General features: G+C 39.5%; 3 protein-coding genes across 3 annotated transcripts; 2 read left to right on the top strand and 1 right to left on the bottom strand.

The window, feature by feature from the left end:
* Nucleotides 1–471: 471 nt before the first annotated feature.
* On the top strand, nucleotides 472–5811 carry LOC126608105 (glutamyl-tRNA(Gln) amidotransferase subunit B, chloroplastic/mitochondrial). The gene is made up of 9 exons (XM_050275882.1): nucleotides 472–785; nucleotides 1185–1855; nucleotides 2190–2398; nucleotides 2984–3124; nucleotides 3211–3414; nucleotides 3935–4132; nucleotides 4209–4277; nucleotides 5109–5225; nucleotides 5339–5811. The coding sequence occupies exons 2-9, from the start codon at nucleotides 1225–1227 to the stop codon at nucleotides 5417–5419; spliced, it is 1650 nt and encodes a 549-aa protein (XP_050131839.1). The 5' UTR covers nucleotides 472–785; nucleotides 1185–1224; the 3' UTR covers nucleotides 5420–5811.
* Nucleotides 5812–5836: 25 nt separating this feature from the next.
* Nucleotides 5837–7126, bottom strand: LOC126609204 (putative F-box protein At5g55150). The gene has a single exon (XM_050277185.1). The coding sequence runs from the start codon at nucleotides 7124–7126 to the stop codon at nucleotides 5837–5839; it is 1290 nt and encodes a 429-aa protein (XP_050133142.1).
* A 471-nt stretch (nucleotides 7127–7597) lies between these two features.
* On the top strand, nucleotides 7598–8548 carry LOC126609203 (mitogen-activated protein kinase kinase 9-like). The gene has a single exon (XM_050277184.1). The coding sequence runs from the start codon at nucleotides 7598–7600 to the stop codon at nucleotides 8546–8548; it is 951 nt and encodes a 316-aa protein (XP_050133141.1).
* Nucleotides 8549–9877: the final 1329 nt, after the last annotated feature.

Genomic DNA, 9877 nt, shown 5'->3' with positions numbered 1-9877 from the left:
GTGGGGGTTGCTTGCCGATGGCGTAAAGTGGTCCGAGATGGCCGTATGGGGGTGGTGGCGTTTGGAAGGTTTGTAAGGAGACGATGGTGATGGTCGTCGCAGCCCGCAAGTAGGCCTGGCATTTTGGACCCAACCCGTTAACCCGATCCGACCCAACCCGTTAATATTTGTATTTGAGTGGATGCTTAACGGGTCGGGTCGTTAACGGGTGAACCCGTTAACAACCCGTTAAATAACGGGTCACTTTGGGTCAACCCGTTAGGACCCGTTAGCACCCGGTAGTTGAGGATATTTTAGTAATTTTAGTAAAGTCTTAATAACAAAAAATAAACTTTATGCAAAAATAATAATAATAATAATTGTTAACGGGTGTTAACGGGTGAAACGGGTCGGGTTCGGATGACCCGTTAGCTTAACGGGTTGGGTTCGGATGACCCGTTAACTTAACGGGTCGGGTTGAACCCGACCCAAACCCAATAATCCAACGGTAGAAACGGACCTCATTTTTTACGGTGATCGCAATTATCCCATGTTTCATATCCCCGACCTCTTCTCCCACCACACGATCCTATTGTAGCCACTCCACTCACTCACTCCTCGCCCATCCGCCATCGTTGCCGCCCCTTACCTCTCTTAATGCAACTGCTTCCGCCTCCTCCTTCCTCTGTCGACCCTACTCTTCTTCTTCTTCTTCCTCTTGTTTAAGCAGCTGTGAGAGCTGCTCCAACGGTCCAACCGCGAGTCTCAACTCTGAACCAACCTATAACTTCTTCGACGAAGCACAGGTAAGTCTTCCCTCTTCCTCATTTGAATTCTGTTGATTGCCTTTCAAATTGTGATATATTACAATGAACACCCTTTTTTGCATTGTGCGTTGTGTTCTTGGGATAATTGTGATGCCCATCAGTAGTTTGATGGATTGTCTCAGTGGGAAAATCTTGCCCTTTGGGCGAAACTGGAACTGGGTTTTGTGTTTGTGTTTGTATTCGATGGATTAAATTGGATTATGATGTGCTTTGTTTTCGAATATATGGTTCGAATAGGCGAATGGCACGGTTAGAAACCTAGGATTATATATTATCCTTGAAAAATATTACTTTCATTCAGTTGTAGCTGTTACAGTTAACTTTAGACTCTTAGTCTTTCTTTTCAACTAATTCATGCATTTCTTAATGGTTGGGAAGACAGCCCTTGCATTGTTTGATATCCAGCTGGGTTACGAAGATGGCTTCCACGATCTTTAGAAGCCTTCATACGAACCCTTGTTTGCTCCATACAACTGCACTACTTAGAAGAAAAGATGTCATTTTGTATTGCACAATGAGGAGCGCACAAACCCGGACAGCCGCTACACAAGATAAGGTTAAGCCGCAAGTGAAAGTAGCACCGAATATTCAGAACAAAACACTCGAGAAAGCCTCAAAGGACTATGAAGCAGTCATAGGTATAGAAACTCATGTCCAGCTCAACACTCTTACCAAGGCCTTTTGTAGTTGCCCTTATAATTATGGCTCTCTACCGAACACTAGCGTCTGCCCCGTATGCATGGGTCTGCCTGGTGCTTTACCGGTTTTGAACATGAAGGTCATTGAGTCTGCAGTTAAAGTCGGGCTTTCACTCAATTGCAAATTGTCATTCAACTCAAAGTTTGATAGGAAACAGTACTTTTACCCGGACCTTCCGAAGGGTTACCAAATATCACAGTTTGATGTTCCAATTGCCACTGGTGGCTACATTGATGTGGATCTTCCTTTGGAGTATGGTGGCGGGCATAGGAAATTCGGCATTACAAGAGTTCACATGGAAGAGGATGCAGGGAAGCTGCTTCATTCAGAAGGTGGAAGTTACTCACAGGAAAGTACCTTTCCTTACATACTTTTAAATCAACGTTGTTCTACATCTTATAAGTTATAAAATAGAGAACCACATTCTGTTTTTTTTTTCTCTGTGAAATTTCTTTGTTTCCTATTTTCTTTTATTTGTTGTACTACTTTAAAGGCTTCATTAGATTAGTGTAGTGTTACGGATACTGCGTAAATTCAGTTTTGTATGTCCTTTGAATTTACTGTGGAATAACAATTACTATTTATGTATATATAGAAATCTACTTCTCATAGTTATGTAAGGTTATGAGAGGCTGAGGTTAACACTATCACTTTTCTGGATACTATTTGTTTATTTCATGCAGGTTGATTTAAACAGAGCCGGGGTGCCTTTGCTTGAGATTGTTTCTGAACCTGATATGAGAACTGGTATTGAAGCTGCAGAATATGCTGCAGAATTACAGAGGTTGGTTCGGTACTTGGGAGTGAGTAATGGGAATATGCAAGAAGGTTCACTTCGTTGTGATGTGAATATCTCTGTTCGACCAATTGGGCACATAGAGTTTGGGACAAAGGTAAGTAAGTTACTTTACACATTTTCTGTTTTTTTTTTTTTTTAACAACTACAAATCTAGTATAAAGAGAAACACGGGAAAAAAAAGAGAGAACAAAGAACTGGGGTATTTACCAAAATTTCAGCTATGGAAACTGATTGAAACTGTCAAGCTGGTAGGTTCTTGGAATAAAGTAGAATTTGTTCTTTGCAAATAGTCCGTACTTTTATAATGTTTTAAAGGAAACACCGATTTTTTAGAAAAAGGTAGAATGGTATTAGTACTTCTCAATGCATTCTCATTTGTTTCTCAAATTAAAGATGCCTTATTTCTAAAAGTTTCCTGCATTGAAGAATATCCACAGAATGTTATAATTTTTTATCCTCTGGTGACATCTTCTCAGAAAGGAAGCATTTTGTGATTGACAAAGATCTTACCTGAATGACATAATGAGATATGGAAAATACTTTTTAACGTAAAGAAATACACTATTAAATAGGTTATGTCAAGCCTTTATATCATCACTGTCAAAGTCACAGCCTTGGATTAGAAATACACTATTTGTTTTCAGGGACTGATGTAATTCTTCCTACTACATATTGGCAGGTGGAGATAAAAAATTTGAATTCATTTTCCTCTGTGAGCAGGGCAATAGATTATGAAATCTCCAGGCAGGTGCTTCTTCATAGTCAAGGCGAGGACAAAGAAATTGTGCAGGAAACTCGTCTATGGGAAGAAGGAGCTCAGGTGATAGCACCTTTATCATCCTTATTGTGTAAAACGTTCCTCTGTGTCCAGCTACGTGCTTCTGTTAACTTTATTGTGCTGTTCAGAAAACAGTTACAATGAGAAAGAAAGAAGGACTTGCTGATTACCGATATTTCCCAGAACCAGACCTTCCAGGAGTTTTCCTCACCCAAGACTATGTTGATGGTATTCGTAATACATTGCCTGAACTTCCAGAAACGAAGCGTCGGAGATATGAAAAGATGGGTCTGAGTATGCAGGATGTTCTTTTTCTGGCCAACGACGTAAACGTAAGTTCTCTGGAATATTGTTCTGAATGCTTTCTCTGTCTTGGAGTTGCTTTAAATTTCTAGAATTTGAGAGTTAAAGTAAGAAACAGAAGTAGAAATTATGACTGAAACAAAAGAAGTAGAAATTATGAATGCTTGCTCTGTTGGGAGTTGCTCTATATTCCCCAGGTCACACAATTCACACAAAGAAAGAAACAAAGAAACAAAGAACAAAAGAAAAATTAATATTTACTTACAATGCTAGCAATTGTACCTTTGATGGACTGGCCATCTTTCTCTTAAGTGTCTATCAGTCTCTTACTGTGTGTTTTAAACCAGATGTTTTTAGTGTCAATGGCTGGTTCCCTTTTGAAATTACTAAGAAAAGCCTTTAGTTAGTCATTTCATCCATTCAATGTTCAAGTGGTTGATGATTATCTAAATGGCATGATATGCATGCCTATTATTTTTGTTTTTGTCTTCAAAAATGGCATCATATGTAATATGTGAAGCGGGGCTGATTGCTTTATGTATACCATAGGTTGCAGAGTTTTTTGATACTACTATTACAAAGGGTGCTGATGTGAAGCTAGCTACCAACTGGATAATGGGTGATATTGCTGCCTACATGAAAAATGAAAAATTGACCATCAATGAGATTAAGCTTAGCCCCCAAGAGTTGGCTGAGTTAATAGCTTCCATAAAAGATGGGACTATTAGTGGGAAAATAGGAAAAGAGGTAACAGGTTTTGTTTTCTTCTTTCGGACTACATTTACAATTTTATGTATTTCTAAAAGATCAATCGAATTTGCAGATACTGTTTGAGCTTCTAGCCAAGGGTGGTACTGTGAAGGGACTGATTGAAGAAAAAGATTTAGTACAGGCAAGTTCACTTTATTGCCAGGCTTGTTATTTTTTTGGGAGTTTTAACGGAACACTCCCGATACTGTTCACTTTTAATGAAAAACCACATTTTTACCTTTTTCTGGTACTATTAACTACACCTTTATTTGTCTTTTTTCATTAAAACTAAAGGTTTTTTTGGACTTTTCGTTAGTTTTCCTTATTTTTAAATGGTCAGATGTTTGAGGTGTGATTCATTCTTATAATTGTCTGTCTCCACTTTGAAACTTAATTGCCCTTATATCCGAAGTTCAGTAATTTTATCTGATTCTCCGATCCTATGCTAGATTAAAAATGTGCCGAAGGTTGAGCACCTTCTCAAGCATCATGTGCCTTGGCCTAATATAGCATTCATTCTTTTTTTTGTGTTAACTTCAACATCATCGCAATATTTCTAAAAATAACAATGTCGTCTAGGCTCTGGATTATTTCCCGCTTACCAGATTAGTAAAATTGGTGGTATTGTATCTTATTTTTGGCATGTTTCGCAGATGTTATCTGGTTTCAGAAGTCAAAAGACATAATTTTGATTTGTTCATGTGCCCCTACTTTATGTGAGTTAAAGTAAGGATAGCACTGGAGATTCAAATACAATATAACAATTCATCTCACCCTAAAATAACCGATTGATCCTACTAATTTGTCTGCTTAGTTTCCAATTAGAGAGTAATTATGTTGGATGATGTCATATAAAATTTATGCACAGCTGCATGCAGCCAATCAAACAGCGAAATAAAATCATCTTACGATGATAATATGGTTTAGAACTTCGTAACAAATTAACGGTCCTCTAAAGACGTGTTTGTAACAGATAGTAGATCCTGCTGAGATTGAAAAAATGGTGGAAAAGGTGGTGTCAGAGAATCCAAAGCAGCTGGAACAATATCGTGGTGGAAAAACTAAACTGCAAGGTTATTTTGCCGGGCAGGTAAAATTTTGTGAAACAGTAATCCATATGCTCCGTTTTTAAATCACGATTAAGCTATTAATAGTGTTTCTTAAGTTGAGTGAGATGGTTTTGAACATTTTAACCCTTTGCAGGTAATGAAACTATCAAAAGGAAAAGCAAATCCAGGAGTCCTAAACAAGATCCTTTTAGAGAAATTAAACGCCAAAAGCTGATAAAGTTCCAGATGATGCAATATAGTGGCCATCAATCGCAAACAAGCATTGTCAAAGTCAGATGAATTCACTCAAGCTGAAGCGTTTTGACATTTTGTGGCCTCCAGTTTATCTTGCTTACGGTAGAAGCATATTTTGCGGCTACTGCTGAACCAGCAGTCAGCAGCCGCTCGAGATTGTTTACGTGCCCCATCCAAGTATGGAATGAAGGTTACCTGGAGAATGTAGAAATGATTGGCTTCTATTTTTTATACTTCCTGCTGTTGTTTGGTTGCTCTACATGCTAGAAAGCTGGATAGAGAAACATTGACTTGTAACCTCGCCCTCTTCCAGTAATTTTGGTGTTCACATATTAATTTATATATAAAAGAAATGAGATCAATTACCCAACACATCCATTTTGTGTACTATCTACTCTCACCATGGGTTAGGAACTATCCAAAAGGGTGGTGGATCAACTCTCCACTTCTCAAATTGGTAAATTGGCTTCACAACTTTGTTGCCTATGTTGTATATTCCTACATCATGACCACCATAACCATTGTCGTCAACACTGCCGGCGTTGAAATTGATCTCGTCCCATCGATCGTCCGTGAAGTAAATTGAGTTTTCTTCGCATTCTAGAAAATCGGGAGTCGACACTGACATTGATTGATTCCCGCCCAGAAATAAAGCTCGACCGCGCAAAGATTCAATTTTCTCCCACTTATTGGCTGTGAAATTCAACTTGAGGACATAAAACTGCAATGTTCTGTAGGGACAGAAGTAACCATACTCATCTAGATCCCCCTCAAGAACAGCCGTGCCCTCATGGTTGACAAAGTTGCCGATAACTCGCCCCACGGACAATATCTCACCCAAAGACTCCACCAAGTAAGTCTGAGTAGAATATTTGTCCTTGGAAAAGTCCTTAATTATATGATTTACATTTTCTAGCTCTGAATATGGCTGATGAAGATTCATAGTTTTGATGGGAGTAGAGGAGTTGTTGAAGTCCCTCCACACTTCGACCGAGCCATCCCCCGCCAATGCATACAACTTCTCCTTGTGAAAAATAACATCACAATATTCTCCATGCACACCTTCTAAGCCTCTCCATCTGCTGCCCTCCTCCCCATACTTACAAAATCCAAGTTTTGAAGATAACACACCATAAATTATCACAACAACAAAGTTGCCGTTGCAAGAAGGGTCGGAGGAGAGAACAGCTTTGCAAATAAAAGTCATGCGCAATTGTTCAATGCTGTCAGGATTGCTGGGGCAATTTTGCAGAGACCAAATTTTTGGGAGTTGAATTCTACGCCGCGAAACGGGATTGAGAAGATGTGGGACTGCGTTGTTGTCCATGATCACCAGCCAACCGTGTGATGAACCAACACACCAATCATCATGACATTCTTGTAACACGTTCTTGACAGTGTAGACTTCATCTTCTTTAAGGCTGTAGAAACACCGAGTCCTAATATCGTTATGAACATTTTCTTGATCACTAGGGAGCATTAGCCATGGAGAAGTTTGCGGAAACGATGTGGCATAATAACATTTCATGGCTTGATTCCAAGAAGAACAAACGGATTTAAATCGAAGCATGTCGAGGAAGGAGAGATTTTTCATTATTAACTCTAATATTTCAGATCGGAGGTCAGACCAATTTGGCGATATTGTTCTTCTCTTTATGTGGCGACGGTGGTATACTTTTCCGAACATTGTTGAATGAATGGTCACGACGCTTTGTAAAGAGTGAACGGAAAGAGCAGACCCCACATATTATATAATGGACTTGAGTTTGGGGAATCCAGTGTGAGTTAGGAAACCAAGCAAATTCATGACTGTTTTAGGATTTAGGAATACTAGTCAAGGATGCATTAGGAAATTAGCTAGTTCCGAGTATCCTGCTAAAATTACTACTCATTTTAGGAAGGGTTGTGTTATCCGCATACCCCTATTTACTTCTCACATAGCTTTTGTTAACTTATGTCCTTTGATCATCATCAATTCATTTTGATCCGACGGCCGAAAATTAAGAGAATGTGTGACAAGTAAAAAAATGTGTGTGGATATCACATCCCTTTAGGAAAGCTATATATATCAAAGCCCTAGCTACTCAATGACCATAATCCATAAACCTTGCTCCGTACTCAAAACCCTACGACCTAGTTACTCAAAACTCTACTCACCATGGCTCTCATTCGAGGTCGGCAACTGAAGTCCTTGGCCCCTCTCTCCGTGCACGTGCACCGCCCATGTTTCTCTCTTCCCGTCCATCCTCCCGCACTGATGACAGCAACCAACTACTCCTCCACTTCAATCTCCACTGCTGATCTCGAGACACTCGAACTCCTCGGCCAAGGTAATGGCGGCAAGGTCTACAAGGTTCGCCACAAGCAGACTTCCAGTACCTACGCTCTCAAACTCGTCAGCAACCATTCAGACCATACGGTCAGGTGTAATCTCTCCCGCGAGATTGAGATCCTCCGCTGCACCGACTCTTCCCACATTGTCCGCTGTGAAGCCTTCTTTGAACAGCCCTTGGGAGACATCAAAATCCTCATGGAGTTCATGGACTCCGGCAGCCTCGAAACTTTACTCAAAGACAATGGCACCTTCTCCGAGGCCAAGCTTGCCCACGTGGCCCGTCAAGTGCTCAGCGGTCTGAACTATCTCCATACCCACAACATCGCTCACCGTGACATCAAGCCCGCCAATATTTTGGTGAACAGTAACATGGAAGTTAAGATCGCCGACTTCGGTATCAGCAAGATCATGTCCTTAACCTCGGAAGGCGCCTGCAGTTCTCCTGTCGGTACTTTCGCTTACATGAGCCCCGAAAGATTCAACAAGGAGAACTGTGGTGGCACCTACAGTGGCTACGCCAGTGACATATGGAGTTTCGGCCTGACCATCATGGAGCTCTACGTGGGTCGCTATCCACTCTTGCCCCCAGGCCAGAGTCCCGACTGGCCCTCCCTGATGTTAGCCATATGTTTTGGAGAGCCGCCGAGCTTGCCGGAGGGCGCTTCGCAGGAATTCAAGAGTTTTATTGAGGCTTGCTTGCAGAAGGAAGTCGGAAAGAGGTGGACTGCCGGTCAGTTGTTGGAGCATCCCTTCCTTTCCGATGTTGGTTTTTGAACGTTAATTTCTGTTGTACATTGATTGATTGATTCCCACGGAAAATCGAAATCCGATGAAACATAATTTTTTATGCTCCCATCCTTTTCTTATGCAATATTACAAAAAAAAGATCGTAAAAAAAAGATCGTACCCAGTGCACAAGGCTCCCGCTTTACGCAGGGTCTGGGAGAGGTGAATGTCGGCTAGCCTTACCCCCATTTATGGAGAGGCTGCTCTTATGCAATATTACAAAAAAAAAAAAAAAAAAAAAGTGTTGGACCAAATCATTGGCTTTGCACTCAAGTTTAAATTGCATTTTTGTATAGGGCAATGACTAAATTTTTTAGACAAAATTTACAAATCATGTGATGTACATCACTAATAAAAAATAAAATGTTAATTAACACTTAAGTAATAAGCTACCAATCATCAACAACCACGTTATATGGTTCAAATAGATGCTATTCCTAGCATTACCATTATGTATATAAACTTGCTACATTTGTACCATCTCTCTCATTGACCCCATAGAATTAATGTCCATCAATATATGTTGGTCCATCTCTATTACAAAAATTGTACAAATATGGTATAAAAAATATAATAAGACTAGCAAGTTTGTTAACTATTGTTTTAAGGAGAAAAAGGATGGCCAGAGAAAAAAAAAGTAGAGAAGGGTAAAATATCAAATGCGGATGTCTTCCTGCAGAATAGTGAGGTTTTGGATAAATTATGTATAAAGATTACAATATATAAGGATTTGACAACACCCTTGAAAGGTATTTTCCTGCGGGAAGTATGCGGCACTTGACACTTGTGCAGGATAAGAGGAAACAACATGCACAGAGCGCTATTAAAGCAAAGTATAGCCATTACATTACTCCGCTTATTTGTTATTCCAGAGGAATTTAGCTATATTTTCCTCTTGCTTTTTCTTATTTGCTTTATCCATTTAATGGATGCCATCTTAAGTTATTTTACACCTAAATGTATGTATCAATTGTGTTTAAAACTTTTCTTTTCTCCTTTTACTTATGTCCCTAATTAACTCCCATATGACAACCAAATCATTAAATTATCCACTAAAATTTGACAAATCTATTTATTTTAATTATTAATATTATCTTTTGTACAAGTTTCACTTATGGACTCTCATTTTTTGTTTTTGTTTTTGTTTTCTTCTGACATTATATTCAATAGAAAGTATTGTATTCAAACTTACGACATAAACATGAAACATTGTTCCATCGAGCTCGATATCTTTCTTTTCAAAATCTTGAACATGCTGACACTAAGTGGGGAACTCTACACCCTAAGTAGTGGCTATTGTTGGTCGTAAACCATAAG

This window comes from Malus sylvestris, chromosome 16 (genome assembly GCF_916048215.2).
Source record: "Malus sylvestris chromosome 16, drMalSylv7.2, whole genome shotgun sequence".
In the NCBI taxonomy this organism is placed as follows: Eukaryota; Viridiplantae; Streptophyta; class Magnoliopsida; order Rosales; family Rosaceae; genus Malus; species Malus sylvestris.
The sequence above is the reverse complement of the archived record's forward strand: the minus strand, read 5'-3'. Positions and strand labels throughout refer to the sequence as shown.